At 33.3% G+C, this 20,491-nt stretch overlaps 1 protein-coding gene across 6 annotated transcripts in view; it reads left to right on the top strand.

Moving 5' to 3' along the window:
* The window catches only part of LOC136038125 (F-box/SPRY domain-containing protein 1-like), a 46,447-nt gene extending 33,197 nt beyond the window's left edge, over positions 1–13,250 (top strand). For 3 of the 6 annotated variants that reach the window (XM_065721145.1, XM_065721146.1, XM_065721147.1), the window contains exons 5-7: positions 2,369–2,446; positions 3,757–3,872; positions 11,371–13,250. In XM_065721145.1, coding sequence (XP_065577217.1) covers positions 2,369–2,446; positions 3,757–3,872; positions 11,371–11,424 — 248 coding nt within the window. In that variant the 3' untranslated portion in view covers positions 11,425–13,250. The remainder of the gene's footprint in view (positions 1–2,368; positions 2,447–3,756; positions 3,873–11,370) is intronic. The other 3 variants (XM_065721148.1, XM_065721150.1, XM_065721149.1) reach the window with 3 other exon arrangements.
* The last annotated feature ends 7,241 nt before the right edge of the window (positions 13,251–20,491 follow it).

The following is a 20,491-nucleotide window of genomic DNA, read 5'->3' as shown; positions in this document are numbered from 1 at the left end:
AATATCCAGCAATTCCAATGTGTGCATCATCCAAGGGGTTATTTGTATTCTTCGACCTAATTTCAGCTACACAAATCACATCATAATCAGTTTTTGCTGCTAAGGTTCGTAATTCTGTTAGTTTATTTGGCAAGGAGTCTACGTTTGTGCTCAGCACTTGGAGAAACTTAGAGCGATGACTTTTAATGTTTTGTACTAGATCACTTGGACTACTATCACTTATTTAACTAGCTGTTTGGGCTAGTTCATAACTTGTTATCTTCATAACTTGTGGATACCCTGTCCTTTTCTGAATCTGTACATCTATTGTCACTAAAATCTAAATATTTTGAACTTTCGGATCTATCTACACTAGTGGGGAAGGGAAAGTTCCCAACCCCACTCATTGCTAGTTTTTTTGGGACAATGAAACCCTTACGGATAACAAGGTCTTTTTCACCATTCTGCAGCCGGTCCTTTAGTTCTTTCACTCGCTTCTCTCTTTCCTCCCTGCTTATATCACTTCAGTACTTAATCGTCTTCTTTTTCAAAAAGGAGATTCTGGTGATTTCCTTTTTTATCATCATGTTGGGGACGGTAAATATCACCGGCGCTATTCTTTGTGGCTGTTGTCCGGCAACGATCTGGTTATTTTTAGTTATCAAGCGCTTTACATTTGTGAGGTAAAATTCTGGAAGTTTATAGGAAGTTTTTAGGTGCTCGCTAATGAACTTTATATCAGCCTGTTCCTTCTCCTGGCTTGTACCGCGCTCTAGCTCAGAAATTCCATGAGCTATGATATTTAGCCTGTGGCGCTGCCTATCATGGTCTCTTCTTATTTCTTCTCTCACTTTTTCACGAGCTTCCGATTTGTGAGCCTTTGTAATGACTTCGAGCTCGGTATGGAATTCGTTTGTTAGGGTTTGCTTCAACACTTTAATTCTTGTTAGGGTTTGCTTCAACACTTTAATTCATCTCCAACTAGGTATTTGACTTGTGTTTCCATGTCAGCTTTGTTGCACTTTTTTAACAGTCCTATTTCAATTTCTGACACTCTTTCAGTGACTGAATCAACCATTATAGTCATTTCTGCGGCCGGTTCAGTATTTAGGCAATCAATTTGCTCTTTCACAATCGTGTTTACATCCTCAGCGGTAGCACTTTTTCTCGTGGGGTCGGCTAAACAAAGGGGGCAATACCAGGAGAATGATGATCTAGCACTTAATTTGTTTATAAGGCTGTACCTGGACTCTGTCATTTCAATGCATGAAATGCATACCCACTTTTCACATCCGTCACACAACATTGCTTTAGCATCTGGTTTTAATTTCATATCGCAGCCCACACAGGGGTTCTCTCCATTTTTTTTGTGGGGACACTTGCTTTCTTTTTCCCATTATCTTTAACCTCATTCCGATAAGGTTAGTAACCTTATTCGATTGTCTATCAAAACTTCTGAAATATACAGGGTGGATCCACAATGGAACTTGCTCTTGGGATCACAATCATCAACGATTTTTTGACCTTTGGGGAGTGCGGATACCCGAATCGCCTATCCCCAGCAGGTTAAGGATGGATATCCAGCCGGTACCAATACTTCTGCACAGGTTTCTCTAAATGTAGAAGATGAACGACTCAGTTTATGTAATCTATGGCTTTTTTCGCAACCGTAGACTGGCAACACTGTATAATTAAGACAGTGAAGGAAAAGAAGATGCACAATCCCCAAGAGAATTTAAAATGGATTAATTGACTTAGAAGTCTTAATATATAAAGTCCAACACTGTTGTAGGTCCCTTAAATTAATACTTAGGGTACCACAAGATCAGGGATAATAATAAGGAAAAACAGTAATAGTATAAGCAATAATAAGGAAAAATAGTTTTGTCGCACAGTTTGTTGTATTAAACTGTATCAAACTTTGTTGTTCAAATTTATGCAACCACATGGGTTTGCTTACAATCCCATTAAATCTAATGTTTAATATTCCATGTAGTTCTTATGTTCAATAAAAATTCATTTTATTAATGGTAAAAGGTAAATATTTTTTTGTAGATTTTATTTTGATGTTATTTTAATATATATATTATATTTTTTTAGCTTTTCTACAAAACAATTTGCCCTGAAAACGTCTGTACACTTCCTAATAACCATTATTACATGTAAACAATGGTCAAAGTTCGTAACTTGCAGCCCCTCCCCCAGGGATATTTTTTTTACCATCAACAAAATTGATTCATTTTACTCATTTTTATTTCACAAGCCAGTTGGGCTCATTGCTGTAGGCTATGTTTATATATTATCTCAAGCTTAAGTAATTGACACAAAAAATGTAACGTCAGTTTTTATTATAGTAGGGCTTACATTTACAAAGTCACTGGTCTTGCAGGAATGTCATCAACTAATGATTCTTCAAGTGGTGGGTCAAGCTGCAGCAACTGCAGCAGCAGTGGTTCTGACTCAACCTGTAAATATATTTAATAAATTTACTTCATAACATATTTATTAAAGATACAAATTTATTTTTATGATAAAACAAAACTTATTACAGTAACTGTAAACTAGTAGCCAGCTAGAAATTTGTAGTAGAAACAGTTTAAGCATTGAAAAGTCCTTAAGATGTTTTCCTTTGACACACATAACGCCATCTTTCAGAAATTACTATAGCGTAAAACTTCTAACTTTCTAACTGATCTAAAAAAAAATCATTGTAGCCATGGACCTAGTGCTTTCAGAGCCTTAAATATCTATGTAAATATTTATCTCTCTATCTATAATGGTCAACAAAACAATTACACTCCATCTCTCCCAATGGGGAAAAATATTGCCATAAGCTATTTACAAAACTACAGGAAAAACCTATAATGATTAAATCCTTACTTATACAAGCTGGGTATGTATAAGTTAAGTCAAGTAATTTTGTCATGAAGGTTGTGTATTGACCTCATTTTCATCTGTTTTCTAGAAAGGGAAAATACTCTCTTTTTCTACAATTTAAAATATTGCCATTTGTATTTTTCAAATACTGAAGAACAAAAAAAAAATTTCTGTTTTTTTATTAAAAATTATCAATAGCCTAAATATTTTTATTGATTTTTAATGGTAGAAACATAATTAAGTAATATTCGAAATCAAGAATTAATCAACTTTAATATGAAGTCCAGAGGTCGTATTATTACCCATAATCAAGGCTGTATCCAGCCTGAGGTTAGGGGTTTTGAAACCCCCCCCCCCCCCGACATGTTATCCTGACTCCTAAAAACGTAACAAAAGTGAATATAGATACATTTCTTATGTGTTTTGAGTATTTTTTGTGTAACCCCTCCCCCCAAAAGAAAATCATTCTGTATTACCCACTTCGAAAAAAAAATCCTTTGATATGTCTGAAGGATTTGTATCGTATTGATGTTTTCAAGTTATGAGGCTAGTTTATATTTTAAACACTATCTAGACACCATCTTTCCACATTTGTCTTCAAAATGATGACATACAATAGGTATCAAATTAAGCATGTCCAACTCACGTGAAACATCCTAAAATACTTAATTTTTCCACTGTAATACATTCTTAAAGAGTTTTGTTTCCACTCTTAAAAAAATCATTATAAAGCACTATTTTGCATTTTCAGAAACATGGTAGTTTTTGCATGGTAGTATTGTATCACGAGTTGGCTAATTTGATATTCAAAGAAGCAGTCAATTTGGTTTTGTTTTGATTTTTTCTTCACTTCCATCAGAAAAATTTTGTTATTATAAATTACCTTTTGCTGTTTTTTAGCACTCTCCTCAACAAGTGAGTCTTTAAGAAGCGGGTTAAGCAGTAGCAGTAACAGCGATAAGAGCAGTGATTCTTATTCAGACGATTTCCCAGGTGAGGATCAAGCGATTTCCCAGGTGAGGATCAATATAAATGGAGCAGGAGGGTAATATAAAAATATAATATAAAAAGGCAATATAAACGGTATATATATATATATATATATATATATATATATATATATATATATATATATATATATATATATATATATATATATATATATATATATATATATATATATATATATATATATATATATATATATATATATATATATATATATATATATATATATATATATATTGTCAAAGGAAATTATTTATATTAAAAAATCCTTGTTTATTAAGTAAATTTAGTGTTTTATTAGTAAAAAAAAAAACGGAAAGAACGATCAACTTTTCAGATTTCTTGAAATGCAATTATATAACTGTAAATTCACATTGTCAAATACTACAGTTTTTCCTCAATCCAATATAAACGGACAATAGTAGAAACAAAAATAGTTGCGCTACTTTTTGTTATGACTATTGTTTCCAAAACAAATAAACCTGCCTTGACCTTTGTGCTCGCCAGAGTCTCTGGAAAGAGATCTATTATGAATAGTGAGGAAGTCACGTGGGCTATGAGGGGAATCGTCAACGGGATGCGATATTTATTTTGCATGCTGACGAAAAAAATTCACGACCGGGTCGGTGAGTATAGCTGTGGAGATGTAATAATGCTTAGTTACGAACAAATTTTTCAGTTGGTGGGCTTTGCTGATGAACGGCTGCTGTACTTTGAAACAGGCCAAAGAGTCTAAGCTTTAGGTTGGAGATCTTCTTTTGAGTCAGGGGGATTCAGGAAAAATGGTTTTAAGGTCCAATAGCCAGGTTTTGAAAATTATAATATGCCTTTCATCAGCGAGTAATATTGGGGTTTCTTTTTTGTGTCCTTTGGGGGGGGGGGAAGTCATGTCTTTACAATATATAGTCACTATTTTGTATTGGCATGGTATAAAGCTTTTGGGGTATACTAAAAGCTAATATTTATTTTTTGTTTGAATTTAAAAACAAAAAAAGAGGGAATAGTTGTGGGAAAAGTCAAAGTCATGGCCAATGGTAGAAAAAAGCCAAGACAGATTGTTCAATTAAGTGGGCAGCCCAGTCAAAGGTTAATTTGAGTCGAAGCTGCCAGCATTCGACCCAACCCTGCTAGTTCTAGAATCGCTCCTAATGGAGCAGTCAAGAGTAGTCCTGTAAGTGATCATAGAGTTGACGAATTAACAACGCAGGTAAGTTTGAGCCTGCTCTAGCCTTTCTCACTTTTTTCCATATTTCTGTGGGTCTCTCTGCTTGTGGGTTTTAATCCATCGTAATTTAGAGCCAATTTCTGCTATTGAAAAGAAAAACTCTATCCTATAAAGACTAAAATCCATTTATTTTAGGTATAAAGACCGTAAAACGGAAGGATTTATTAGAAAAACATATGAATAACACTAAGATATTTTATTATCTCCCCTAAAAAGCGACTTGGTCCATGGGAGGAGGGTTTGAAGAAAAAGAAAGACGGATAGAAAAGGGAAAAAACTTTGCCACCGACACCCTCAATACCACCACAATGACCAATAAAAATATAAAAACGAACATGACTTTTTCTCCGCCTCCGGGAACTCTGTAACGTCAAAATTCCTCATAAAAATGTGTGAATAAACCAAAATTCATATTCTAAAAATAGCAGTTTCTTAATGGTTTTCTTAAATAAATGTAGATCATCTATTGTTTTAACATCACTTTTTAACTTCCCATTTTTGAGTGCCTCTATAGTATGGGTGGCTGAATCTGTTGCTATCCATCATAGGAACGGAAGAAAATCGCGATTGATAATTGAATTTGTTATCATAAAATTTTTTAATTTTTTTTTTTAAATTATAATAGTAAAAATATAGAAAGAAGCATCATATCTTTTTTACCTCCAGGAACTAAAACGCAAAATTCCCCGAAAAAACATATAAATAAAAATTCATATTCTAAAAAAAAAACATTTCCTTTATAGTTTCCCTAAATAATTATTGAAAATTAAAAATTTTATTACAAAAATTATAATAATAAAAATATACAAAGAAACATATCTTTTTACTCTTTTGACGTCAAAATTCTCCGAAAAATATATAAATGAAGAAAAAACTTATATTCTACAAAAAAAAATCCTTAATAGTTTCCCTAACTAAATATGGGTCATTCGTAGTCTTAATATTACTTTGTAAAATATTCCATTTTTCGAATGCCTCTACATAAAACAGAAGAATACGAATGGGAAGTAATAGCTCTAGGTACAGGAAAATCAGTACTACCCATTATATTGCTGGAATGAATAGTTGACCCAACACACGATAAACTACAGTGTATAAAATTCACGAAGGCTTGCAGTGCCGGCAGAATTTTTAAACTTGGGTGAATTTCCCGAAAAAACTGATGTTGAGAAACCCCTGCAGAAGTCTTTAGAGGGTAGTTCACTGTTTTATGTTTGACAAGAAGTGAAACTGTTTCATATTCGGTTTTACTGTTGGTTTATTTTTTCTATTAAAGTATTTAGACAAATTGCCAACTCGTCAATAAATACCAAAAATAAAGTAAGATCAAGGACCAATCCTTGAGAAACGCCTTTTTTCCCCGTTCAATTTCAGATATTTCTAGTGAAACGTACATGTGTAATATAATGGTAAAGTGGAAAGGGAATGCTAAAAAAAAAAATAAACATTGGCTATCGAGCATTGCTATTCACTACAAAGTTATTATAGCAGCCTTCCATATATAATAATAGAAAAAATGAAACAAGTAAAAATACGGTTACATAACGATGATTAACTAGCTTACTTACTTACTTAGTCAAAAATGGTCTTTAGCAAGTTTGCAATTAAATGTCATAATCCAAATACACAGTTGATGTCACTGTAAAGGAACCGTTTATGATTTTCTTTATTTTTGTGTGTTTTTGTGTTTGCTGTTAATATGAAACGTTTAAAAATATGGCTAAGTTAATGGGATTTGGGCAAATATGGCTCACCCATGGATTTTTTTTTGTTTACCCTATCTAAAGCTTTGTATCACGCAGACGAGTATGAAGTCTTAAGTATGCATGAACCGAAAGTCCAGCAAAAGAATCCGTTGGGGATCTCATTTTTGTTTTGTCTTTGTTTGAGTGAGAGATTTAATTATTTGACTCCAGACAGACTAATCTATAATGGAGTTGTCATCTTTAAGCAACAAAAATATGAACTAGGTTTGATGTTAGTAGAACAGTTTTATAAAATACTATTAATATTGACAATAAAAAATATTTATGCTTGTTAATTATACAGAACACATATAAGAAGTGAAGTTAGGTTAATTCTAATGAAATATACCAAAATATGATGAAAATATAACACTTTATTAACAAAATTACGGAAATTACGATAAAAGAATTATGGAAAGTGGGCGTATTTAATTAAAATATACCTACAACGTAGTCTTCCACTGAGCATAAGCTAATTGTCTCTGAATACAGAGAGCTAAGCCAGTCTTTCTCATTTCTTACATGTCAAAATTCTTCAGTGTGTTCTGGATAATTAACAAGTACCAAAATATTATCAAGCTAATGAGGTTCGGACAAACACTGCTTATCCCCTGGAGGGAAAAAAATGATGACCCCTCTTTAAGCTTTGTATCACGTAGACCTGTATATATAATATGCTTTTTAGTCTTAATAAAACAATAACCTCTTAGCATTTAATAATATTTGCTTTTAATAAGTGATGTTCGTAAAAACCTTCTTATCTTCTCTGATTTGTTAATTGACTCTCTTTGTTGTTTTTCGCTAGCATTCGGCAAACGTGGCCAAAGTCACGTATCCATACCTCCCTTCTATACTTAATTTATTAATATCGCATCTTATCAGTGTGAATATTGTCTTTTAGTAAACCGTTTCTTTTTTTAATTGATTGTCTTGTTAGCCTTTTAATGCGAATACTTGCATATATTTAATATGGTATTCGAAATGTAGGAAAAAATCAATATTGGGTGAAAATTTAGAAGGGCAACACAGACGAACAAGCGCAAGAAGAATTGTCCAATGGTAACACTGTTCGACGCGTTTTTTTTTTTTTTTTTTTTTTTTTTTTTTTTTTTTTTTTTTTTTTTTTTTTTACTGAAAAATCTGAGCAGTGAATCTAGTGTCGTTTTCCATTCTGAATTCAGATATTTAGTCAAAATTTTCCCATAAGACATATATTGAAAAAATAAGTCCAGAAACGAATAAGCCTTTTGATGACATAACTTCAAAGTGTGATTAAACAAAAAGTACATATAGCCTTTTTTAGACAACCACAAACCAAATTGACGTATGAGACGGAAGAAGGGATCCGAAAACGAAATATGATTCTTTAAATTGATTAGCCTAAGTGGAAACTAATTCAACCATGTATGTCTTAAAAAAAGGGAATTCATTTTCATGAAAAGACATTCATTTTTTCCATATGCAGTTAGATACTTGTATGTTGAGCTGGCGCAGAGTTCAAAAATAAGGAACGTGCGTAAAACAAATTGGCTGAAAATTAGCGAAAAAATTTATTATCATAGAGTTCAAGAAGTCTAACCATTCTTATTGCTGAAGCAAAAGACAAACAACGCCATGAATTTAAGATGTGCATTAGTATGAATATTATTATTATTGTTCAAGATTAAAAGCTTTACATTATAATTACAGGTATACTAGCAATTATTATTTAATTGACTTTCCTACAAAGCGTCTCAAAGACCAGCTAGGCTATTCTATTCTGTTATATTTATCCCCTTAGTTGACTTTTGACATATCAATAAAATCCTTATTTTCTTCTTATTTAAAAACGTCACTTTTATTAATTAGATTTTACATTTCCTGCTAGCCTATACTTATTGAATAGCCTGACATAACATACTGATTGTATCATCCTATTGATCCTTTTATTGATCTACAATCAGCCGCGGATATACTGGGTGTTACAAACAGGGCTGCGTAGGTGTGGGGTCGGCGTCGGAGTAGATTTTTGCTGAATGAAATCGGAGTAACAGAAATCATGTAAGGCCCTTTGGAATCGGAGTTATGGAAACACACAAAGGCTGGGGTCAAACCAAATGCTCTTATATACTAGTAAAAAGTGGCAATAATAAATAAAATTAAAATTGTAGGCTAATTATAGTAAATAGGATGTTTTTAAAACTAAACAATGTATTTAAGGAGAAATTTTTTAATTGAATTTCCGCTGTAACTTAGCAGGAATGTTGGAGTCGTAGTTCTTACTTCTTTAGAGAAAATGTTAGGAGTCAGAGCAATTATAATTAAAGTTTCAGGAGTCGGATTCAAAGTTGGAGTTGGTGGTAATGTGGACTGACTCTGTAGCAGTGGTTATAAATATTTGGTTAGGTTTGTTTGACGCAACGAAAAAGTCCTAGAACTAAGGGACAAAAAAAGCTTTCACTTTGAAGCCATTGGTATTTCAAAAAGATCGGCCAGAAGTACCGGTACTCCGGGAAAATTCAAAAATGTAGATCTTTGTTTGGCTTTTCTTGTATTTCAGACCTCTTTAAAGACAATGGGTACCCCACACAACTTTGTACATTGCACTATGAACGGTTATCGATTCCTGATTTGCCTGATCAAACCTGAAAGCTGCTATTTGTTTTTTCTTATATTTTTTTTTAAGTTATCAAGTTTTGGAATAGCACCAAATTTTCGTCAGTGTTTCTATGAAAGCCACTTTCCAAAATATGATTTTAGTGTTTACTTTTATCTTTAATAGAAACCTTTTTCTCAAATATAGCGATTTTCTTCAAGTTGTATTTAAGAAATTTCTTTATAATGTCTTGAAAAAGGGCCATAAAACTTGACTGTGCATGTTCATTCATTTTTGAAAATGCTACATGCAACTGAAGTTGGAACAGTTTGACTGTTTGGCTCCTAGAGCCATCGGATTATTTGTCCGATTTAACTGGATCTTCATCGTTCCAGCTGTGATAATATGATGTTATTTACTACCCACATACACCAAAAAGATAAATAGTGAAATAAAACATGACGAAAAAGCAGAAAGGGTCATAAAGCACACCAACAAAAACACTAACACTTGAGCCTACTGGGTAAGCCAATCGGTTTTTCAGTAAGATTTGGTGTCAAGAATTTTTTTTTCTTGATGCAAAAGAGGAAGAAATTTACTGCAACGAAAATAGGAATATTGAATACAAATGAAAAAAAATTCACCCCTCCCCCTTTCTGATTAGGGCCACTGATTGGCGAATTTTTCCTCGAGAATTGATTTACATCCAAGAGCAATGCTCATATTTATTTAACTTAGGAGCCTCTTCGTGTACCTTTCCCTATAAAAAGGAAGTTAAAATAAAAATAACTCATTTTTTTTTTCAGGGAAACGATAGTTACAACAATCCGATGATAGTAGTAATTTTTTTTTTCTGTAAGCTAAAAAAATAAACAGTGATCGCAGTTAAATTATTAAAAATCTTAAAACTGTGTACATTTTTTATTCCTAACTTTAGGTACGCAATAGGCATAGGCTGAAAAGCTATGGTTTCTTTATATTCTAGTTATTTTCAACTATCCTGAAACCCATAATCATGTTACCCAGTCAGTCATCTTTGACCTTTTATCTACTTCTATTTTGATTGTTCAAGTTATTTTGAGCGTTCTAGCTTGAGACTCTGTTTGTCCTATCTTTTCTGTGATCCGTGATTTTTCCATTGCTAATCAGATTGAACTGTATCTGCATTGCATTGGACATGGAATTCAGGGAGAGATGTCTGGAAATTGTATTTGAAAATGGTTACAGGCTATTTTTCAAAAAGCACCGTGTAATTTTTCAAGAAATACTCTAGAAGCAATCTCTGATTGGAGTTGTCAAAATAGTAAATAAAGACATAAATTGAAAAACTTTGAGGACGGTGTCTTCTACAAGAATTTCTTTAATTTGTTGTAAGAACTACAGCGTCATCAATTAGTTTATAGTTTGCTTCTAGGCCTTGCAATTGGAAAGAGTACCTGCTGTATGGGCGGTTAGCCAGCATAATCGGCAATCATTTTTCACCAACAAAACTGCTTCTTTGAATGATTTATAGTCAAATACCTATTAATTATTCTCCGAAAATGTGGTGATGACCCTCAAAAGAGCCTAGAATTATTCTCCAAAAATGTGGTGATGACCCTCAAAAGAGTCTAGAATCAGGACGTTGACGTCACATAGCATGCACTTCAGGTCTCAGAGTCTCAAACCTCTTTGCAGCTAACTTGAACAAACCACACAATTACGTTGATTTCACGACAAATCAGAATCACAAGAATTTCTAGTACTGCTTTCCATGAATGTAATAATATACATCCTTGCCCTACTCTTGGCATGATTACTGAATGTAATGTCCATGAGGTACCAAGATAGTATCCTTCTAACCTTGAACCTCTGTGTTGAGGTTTAAAGGGCGAGGATAAGTGACCTTGTCACGCTGAAACGCACTGTGTTCTTATGTTGTGTTTTAATATGTGTACTTCAAATGTTTTCCTCTCTTTCAGGATGGATTTGCAGCGCCAGAAGAGCAAGACGTCCCGCCTCCAGATGAATCTTGAATTTGCTAGGCTAGAAAGAGTTTACTTAAAATTGACACTGATCTACTAAATTTCGTGCTTGCTGATAAGAAAAATTTACTTGCCCTGATTTATCCTTAATCCAATCTTTTTTATGGGCAAAACCTGCTTTGTTTAATTCAGCTTCGGGAATCAAGTATTTTCTCTTCTAGTATAAATGATTTACGTTTTAATGACAATTCAATTCTAATTCCTGTGTTTTTTTTGTTTTTTTTTGTGGCAAAGTAATATTATTAATGAAAAAAATTACTTTTTTAATTTAGATCAATTTCACCAAAATTTCGGCTTGGCGAAGGTTCAGTAAAAAAAGGCATGTTGCTAGGGTAAAACACCACTAAGCTATTTTCCGCTCACATCATATCTTGCGTTAATTTTTGGTCACTTTTGGGATCTGACAGTTCAGTGGCACAGCATTTTCAGCAAGAAATTAAGCAAAATAATTTTTAATATGCATGCAAAAAGTGCATTGTGCTCACGTAACACTTGTTGTTTATCTGTACATTACCCATTATCTGTCTTCAAACATATAAGCCGGTACCAAGAATACTTGGCCTGCCCTGCCACCCTGGTGGTATTATTTTCCTGAGTGCAGGCCCCTCGATATCCTAAATTTCTCCGAATTTCTGGGCCTTGAATATCTATATTATCAAATAAATTATTTTTATTTCGTCCCTCATCCCTTGACATTTTTCACTAGAGTACCGACTTGGCATCTATACGGCTCATTTAATATTGTAAAAGCTAGTTTTGATTAAAGATTGCAGTTTTAGATTGCACTTTACAAGCAGAAATCAAGCACGGATTTTTTTTCAACTGTTCAGTTAGTTTAAACGTATGCCAATTTGCATGTTCACTTTTACTATCATTTTCTTTGAATCGGATAAGGTGTTTTTCCTGGCTTAGCTTATGCAGTATTGACTCTGCATGCAATTGTTTGCATGTGATATGTTTTGTGTATACAACTTTAGAGTCGTACCCAAAACCAAGGAGTGTTATAAAAAATTTAATAATAATAAGAAGTTTTTATTTTTATACGAGAGAAAAAGTATTGTCTGTTAAGCTTTTCTGGAGTAGCCTTCTTTTTGTTAATTTTGCTTTTTACCTTGGAATATTTTTTAATCTTGAAAGTCACGGTATATAGCTTGAATAGTGTGGCTTTATTTTGGTATGTAGTACATGAAATTTGCCAGCAGTTTTCTAGCTAGTCGTTTATTGGTACTGAAACATTTTCGTCACTGTTATGCTCCCCCGCTCTGTACTAAGTAATATACCCGTGAAATACATCCAGGAAATGACCATCCAGTAGAGAATTTAGAACCTTAAACAACTAGGTCATTAGGAGTCTATATATTGTTTTTTATTTCTTTGATTATTAGTAACTGTTTCAGTTGCGAAAAGGAAGGGCTAAGAATAATTAATAACAGTTAATAAATGTAACTCTAGTTTTTGCTTATGTCAGTTCTAAAAGCATCCATTAGAGAATTTTAGGGGCACAATGCCATTATTTGTGTAAGATATGTCAAATACACTCATGGTTTTGGGTACAACATGTGCTTTTAATAAACGTTTTGTCTTTTTAGATTAAAAGTATTATTTTGTCCCTCCATTGCGTCGTTTCAGATTTAACTTGTTGATTAGTGACGAAACTGTGAGTGGGATTTTGCCTGTTACCTAAAGATGAATAAACTTTGTGTTTTATGTTTGGCTACGTTTAATGTAATGTGTATAACTAAAGCTGTATTTCCAATTTTTCTTTGTTTGTCTTTGCTAAGTTTATAAATACATTCAAGCATTGTCTAATATTTAAAGTTTGGTTTAGTTTCTCCTTTTAGCTTAAATGTATCTAGGCTAGATATTGCTCATTCAGTTAGGTTGACATTGGTCTACATTAATGGTTTCCAGCTGACTGCCAAACCACTGCTTGTGCAACGAACTCCCGCAGCACAAAGTCACTCAAGTTTGACATTAAATACTTGTCAACACTCTTTTATCCCCTTAACTAATACTACTAACAACTCACTGCAGAACCAAACCGCCTGAGGCTAAATCAGCTGGGTGCATTCCACCACATATTCGAAGCTTCAATCTATACCCCTTCCCATGAAGTTCCGTTGTCCTGTAAATGCTTTCTCGTGGCCTCTCCCCATCCTATTTAGAGACAACCTCCTTTTCGTTTGGCCTCAGACGATGGCCGAAAAACACAATTCATGGTAATCTGTTTTCCTTCATTCACAAAACATGATCTGACCATCTTATCCTTTCTTTATTATAGTTTTAGAAAGTGGGATTGAACCATATTTTTCGTACAGCTCATTGTTCTATATATGGTCAGTCAAACGAGCACCTACAACCAATACAACTCTCGAAACCTCCAAAATTCATTCATTTCTCTGATATTTCTATGTAGGACACTCAAAGAACCTGTATAATCCGAATCTAGGTAAGTTTTAACTCTCCATTTGATTCCATGTTCTCCCATAGTCTGCCATATTCCTTAGGACAAAATACACGAAAATAATTCGTAGAAACGAGGATATGATATAACTTTGCTTAAATCCCGATTCACGCCGAACCAATAACACCCTCAATTCGTCTTCGTAACACTAACCTGGCTAATTATTAAATTTCACCCCCTCCCCCCCCTCCATACTAAAATTCAATTTTTGTTTGAAAAAAAAATCACCTCATTCACACATAGGAAATTTAAAAGACCATTAACTTAATACAAAATTCAGGAAATTGTCCCCTCCCTTACGGGGAGGTGCCTTATGATTCAAACAAGAGGATTAATGCCCTTCATCGTGTATGAGGCCTTTTTGGTTGGGTTCACCAAGTTTACAAAGAAACAGACAATAGTATATTCCACTGCTGGTTTTGATTTTAATGCACCTATCATTTAGCCGAAAAAATGTCCCTTGTTTTCCCTGAGTATTGAGGATATTGTCTAGTCCCCTTTAAGAATTTAGTGAAATTGGATTCCAAGAAAAAATGATGTTCAGTCGTTAATTGTGATTTTTCGTCACAAATTCTTATTCGTCAGGAATATATTTGTTGATGTCATAAAAAAAATTACAATATAAAAAAATAACAAGAAAAATGAAATCTACTAGAGAAGAAGTGGAAACTAGGTCAAGTGAGAATCTGAAAGACTATTCCCAAGGAGTCAATGAAACATAGTTGTAGAGAAAGGCCATGGCTTACCTTGAGGTTACCTAAAATTACTATCATAGTAACGTTGCTGTTGCGTCTAAAAGTAGCATATGAAGCTTTCGCAGTACTGAGATAATTGACATAAATAATTTGCTAAGCTTTTCGATCTTCACTTTCTTTATAAAAAAAAAAAAAAAAAAATGGGAAAAAGATTCTGCAAGTTTAATCTTTTTCTGTTTTTAATTGACATTAAGTTATTGTTGTTAATACTAAGAATATTTGTATAATAAAAAAAAACAATTCAGTTTCTCTGCTTAAAAATTTAGATGTATTGAAATTTGAATGTTGCAAAGAAGTTGAGTATTCAGTCAAAATTCTTGATCGATAGTGGTTTTGTGTACTGCATACAGCATTTTAACCGTTGAATTTTGATTGAATAGAGAGGGAAATTCATAGTTTTTCATCTGCTACAGGGAAGAAGCCATCTATTTCTCACTCTGACTATCAACTGTCTTGGCTTTTTCTCCAATTAGCCATGGACTGATGGCAACTTGATTTTAATAAAAAAATCAGTTGTTGATGGCTTGCAATAGGCTTGTGTCTTGATAAACTTTTCTATTAAAAGAATCTGTCGATGTTATATTTTGTTATAACTTTTTTTAATTAAATTTGTGATTCTTCATTTGTTACCAGGAGTTTTGTTTTTAGGGTTCCCTTGTCTATGCCAAGCGGAACTCATGAATCTGATCAAATTAACATTCAGAAATTAACATTAATTATTCCTAAGAAATAAAATAACTACCTACATTTTGTTTAGTTCATACTTAACACTTAAACGTTAGTGAAAGAGGTGAATAAAAATTATACTATAATCTGTCTTAATTGGTGTAGTGGCTTGTTTTAATTGATGAATAACAATAATAAGGGATACTTTATTTTTTAGCATTAACACAAATAAGTCAACTATCACTAATAATGCTTAAATAGAACCAAGTTTAAAGTACTTTTGACACACATCTAAAACCATACATGCTTCAAGACCCCGCCTTCGCACACGCGCAATGACAAATATTTCCGATGGGGCACCAAATAGCAACTAAAACTATGGCTCTGACGGTTTGAGAAACTTGCCAAATTGCGCGCTATGAAATGCTTCTTATGTTTGGAGAAACATTTCGCTATTGTATATTACATCTAATGTGGATCAGAAGTTCTTGGTACACTGGTAGATTGATAAAACTGGGAACAGAAACTACGACACTTGTAAAAATATAAGCATGTGCTATTTTCATGGCCTCCAGGGACTTCCGTGTGTAATACTTTTCTTTTTTGAACTTCGGAGATAAAAAAAAAGTGATTAGATTTGCTGAAAGAAAATGGCTCCCACAAAAATAGGGTTTTCGGTATTCGATTTAGCACAGTTTGGGATCTAAAATTGGTGCAGCAATTTACTAGTTTCGGGACGTAGAAGCTTCTAAAGTCGGGATAATAGTTTCCTAATTCCGATGCCCAGGATTTTGTTGCTGAAATTTTTTCATCCGATTCCGATTATTGGCTAAAATTGGTGCAGCAATTTACTAGTTTCGGGACGTAGAAGCTTCTAAAGTCGGGATAATAGTTTCCTAATTCCGATGCCCAGGATTTTGTCGCTGAATTTTTTTCATCCGATTCCGCTTATTGGCTAAAATTGGTGCAGCAATTTACTAGTTTCGGGACGTAGAAGCTTCTAAAGTCGGGATAAAAGTTTCCTAATTCCGAGGCCCAGGATTTTGTTGCTGAAATTTTTTCATCTGATTCCGATTATTGGCTAAAATTGGTGCAGCAATTTACTAGTTTCGGGACGTAGAAGCTTCTAAAGTCAGGATAATAGTTTCCTAATTGCGATGCCCAGGATTTTGTTGCTGAAATTTTTTCATCCGATTCCGATTATTGGCTAAAATTGTTGCAGCAATTTACTAGTTTCGGGACGTAGAAGCTTCTAAAGTCGGGATAATAGTTTCCTAATTCCGATGCCCAGGATTTTGTTGCTGAAATTTTTTCATCCGATTCCGATTATTAGCTAAAATTGGTGCAGCAATTTACTAGTTTCGGGACGTAGCAGTCGGGATAATAGTTTCCTAATTCCGATGCCCAGGATTTTGTTGACTCAGTTAATGGATAATTTTGACACTAATGAATCTAATCGCGTAAGTATTTTGTCTTTTCAGTGTAATTTAGAGCTGCAGGCTGTAAAGGAGTATATTCACCAGTCTAAAAATTTTCAACCGCTTATAGACTGTCGGTCGAATAATAAGTGTCAACAGCTCAATAAGTATCAACTCTTTCAAGATGTTGCCCAATATTAATTTGCAAACTTCTTTTGTTTTTGCGAAAACAGCCAATAGATGAAAAGGAATGTAAAAAATATTATGTATGTGGTTACTTATGAGTGCAAAATGTAATCAAACACGGAAATTCGACTTTCCAGCACGAAGGGATTCACAAGTGCATTTTAAATCCGTGTACATATTTTGAAGAAGTATTTTTCAATTAGAATTTTCCTATTTTACAGGCGCATGATTTGAAATTTCACCTTCTTCCTTTTACGTTGTAGGTTAATTTTGCTGAAGAACAACAATTTATAATTTGGCTCATTGATTAAAAACACACAGAAGGTTCGAAAACGAAACATTGATTATTTGTAGATAACTTCGAAGACCACACTGCCTTTCCATGACGAAAGTAAAACAGTTCAAAATAGGGATGAATTTTATATCTGTTCACTGTTCAATTGACAGTGAACAGATATGAACTTTAACTGGATATTTCAAACACATATACAGTGTTCATCTTCAGCAGTAAAAGAACATTGTATATATATTCGAAATATCCAGTTAAATTTTATATCTGTTCACTGTCAATAAAAAGGTTCCATCCCTATTTTGAACTGTTTTACATTGGTTATTTGGATGTTAATGTGCCAAGGTACAGCCATCTACATAATGGTTAATGTGCCATTCGTTTGTTTTTAACCTTGACAAACTCAAAACACTCAGGGGCTTACATTTAGTTACATTTCATAAATATTACATCTACTAAATCTTTATATGCTGTTATAAAGTTGGAAATATTATAATGATAAGACGAAATTAGATGAAAATCAAAAATAAGAGAGGGAAAACGAAGAAAATAATACGCAATATTTTCTAAATATTAAGAAGGGTGGCCCAAATCTAAATACTAGTCTACTTGAAAAAGGTACAACAAATAACAATGCAACAACTGTAAGTAACTATGCAGCAATTAAAAGCTAATTATGCAACAATTATAGAGAGGAAAAAAAAAACCTTGCCCAGTAATAGTTCCACGGGCGACAAAAATAAATCGGCTTACTTGACATAAGACCCATTTTACTTAGCCCAAAATCTGTTAATTTGATATGACCAAGGGCGGTGACAAGTAGACTGAAAAAAAGAGAAAAATAATTAGTGTCAGTTAATACGAACAATCTCGGAAAAATCAGAGAGAAGAAAATCACAGAACCCATAACATTTTCACATATTTATTTACTTTGTTTTCATCATTGTATACTCCTTTTTTTCTTGGAAATGTAAATTTTTTTTGGAAAATGTGACTTTGAAAAATGATATGATATGTCGTTTCTGTAATTTGATATTAATCTTCTATATCATTTCAGAAGCATCTTGATGTGACAACTGAAGATAGGTTCTGACAGGGCTCAGATCCCACTGGGGCAGTCGAATTTTGTAGTGCCAGTAGTATTTTTGAAGTGGTATTTTATCCTCTATCTGCGGCACAAGTATTTTCTAATATGTTCTCTGCCAGGGATGAGGCAGAAAGAGCAAATCGTCGCAACCACATTTGCATTGAAGGAGTTACAATGATTCCATACAGGAATTGCTGAGAAGAGCAGCTTATCACAGCAACTAGTAGACACGAATCTTGCCATAGAAAATGCAATAAACATATTAATGAAGCAGAATTTATAACCTTTAACTTCATTAATGACTACTTCAGGCATTATGAAGGCAACACTTCGAACCAAACTTTTTTCTTTGATATTTTAATGCACATTCGTTAAGTACAAATAATAACTTCTTGCTTCATTGATACGATAAATTACAACATTTTGAAGTGTAATATGTTAAACCAACTTCTCTTTTTCTCAGGTTGATCACAATGTTTTCATTTGCAGCCTTCGATGTTTAAGCCCTCTATTTCATTTCAAGCCGTATCTCCTCATTTCCCATATTACTGTGGCTCACTAACGCAGTTTCTCTTAACGAATGGAAACAACACTTTTAAGACAATAATACTTTAAAGACAACATTCATCTTCTCAAATGTTCATTCCAGAGCTGATTTTATAAAAAACTAAACACAAATCCTAGAAAAACAAGCTTTATTAGCCCGAAATTATGCATATTAGAGAATCAAAAAAGGAAAACAAAGGAAAAGAAAGTTGATGAGCTATCGAGCAAGAAAAACTTGGCTTTAATTAATGTTCCTCAATTCCAATACATTTCCCAAACTAATACTCCACGAAGAGCTTATACCATTACGGCAAAACAGGTCTTGAGCAGAGTATTACAATTTGATATTAGTATCACAATTTGATATTACAATATTTTGATATTACGTCATTCTAATATAAGTAGCTAGATGCGTTACCGGACACGAGGAAGGCCAAAATTTTACCACTAATTTGTTATTGTACGATTTCGTTGTTCGTAACAATACATTGATTAAAAAAACAAAACTCTCATTGTCATTATTGATCATATTACTATGTTTAAAACTGGCCTAAATATGAACTTTTTCATTAACTGATAAAATCAATAAAATTACTAATTTTCGCGTTAGTATCTTTATTTTAAGATTTTCAATATAGTAAGCTGGTAATATAAAGATATCCCAATACGCATTTTACATCGCAAATACTAGAAAGCTTGAAGCTTAAATTGTGATACAGGGACTACAATTTGTTTTTGCAGAATGTAGATTTTATCTGAGTCAAGGTTGTATACTGATTTGACCAAGAAATGGTTTAAACTTTATTATAGCCCAAAGAAGCACGTTCTTGAAGGTGCCATCTACTCTACCTTGCACCAAGTACCCCTGCAACGATCATCACGGATTTTAGTCCATCAGGAAACGACTAGCAACCTCCTTGACGGCCCCACACATCTGATGGGCTGATATAATAAATCAACACCTCCTTAGCCGTCCTATCACTCAAACGAAGCCTCATTCCTAACCCTGGACAGTGTCATTGGGGAAGAATGACGGTACTGTTAACTACTTTCTTCCACGCTGGTGATCCTGGTGAGGAAGAAAGTCAAGTCAAGTAGGTAAAAAGGTGATAGAATATCAGCTAATATAGAATTGTAATAACCAGACAAAGGCCTCAAAAAGAAGGCCCCAAAATAAAAGAATAGCCATAATTTGTAATTAGGATATACCAAAAAAAAAATTTGTAGCTTATTTCAATGACAGCTCAGTAAAACATGATTTATTTTATTTTAACATATCGTTTTTTGATTATCATTTATTTTAAACCTTAGGTTAACAATATGTAGTATATCTTAAAGCCCGCTGTTCTGATAATTTGGCTGAACAGATATTAAACACAACTTTCCGCCGGAGAGCTTTTTGTTCTTCAAAAAGATCATAGTTCTTCAAACCATAGATGTACTAAAATTATACAAATACCAAAGAATTTTTTTTCTGATTGTTGGGATTTATTGGCCTTCCTGCCGTCTTTTCTGACATAAAAGATTTCTCCGATATACAGTAAATAATTTTATAAAAATCATTTGTATCGGTGACAAAAACTCTTTTGGTATCAGGAAATAAGAAATCAAGTACTACGGTCACTATAGAAAAACAGTGAGGTATCA

Source organism: Artemia franciscana, chromosome 17 (assembly GCF_032884065.1).
Source record: "Artemia franciscana chromosome 17, ASM3288406v1, whole genome shotgun sequence".
NCBI classification, from domain to species: domain Eukaryota; kingdom Metazoa; phylum Arthropoda; class Branchiopoda; order Anostraca; family Artemiidae; genus Artemia; species Artemia franciscana.
The sequence above is the reverse complement of the archived record's forward strand: the minus strand, read 5'-3'. Positions and strand labels throughout refer to the sequence as shown.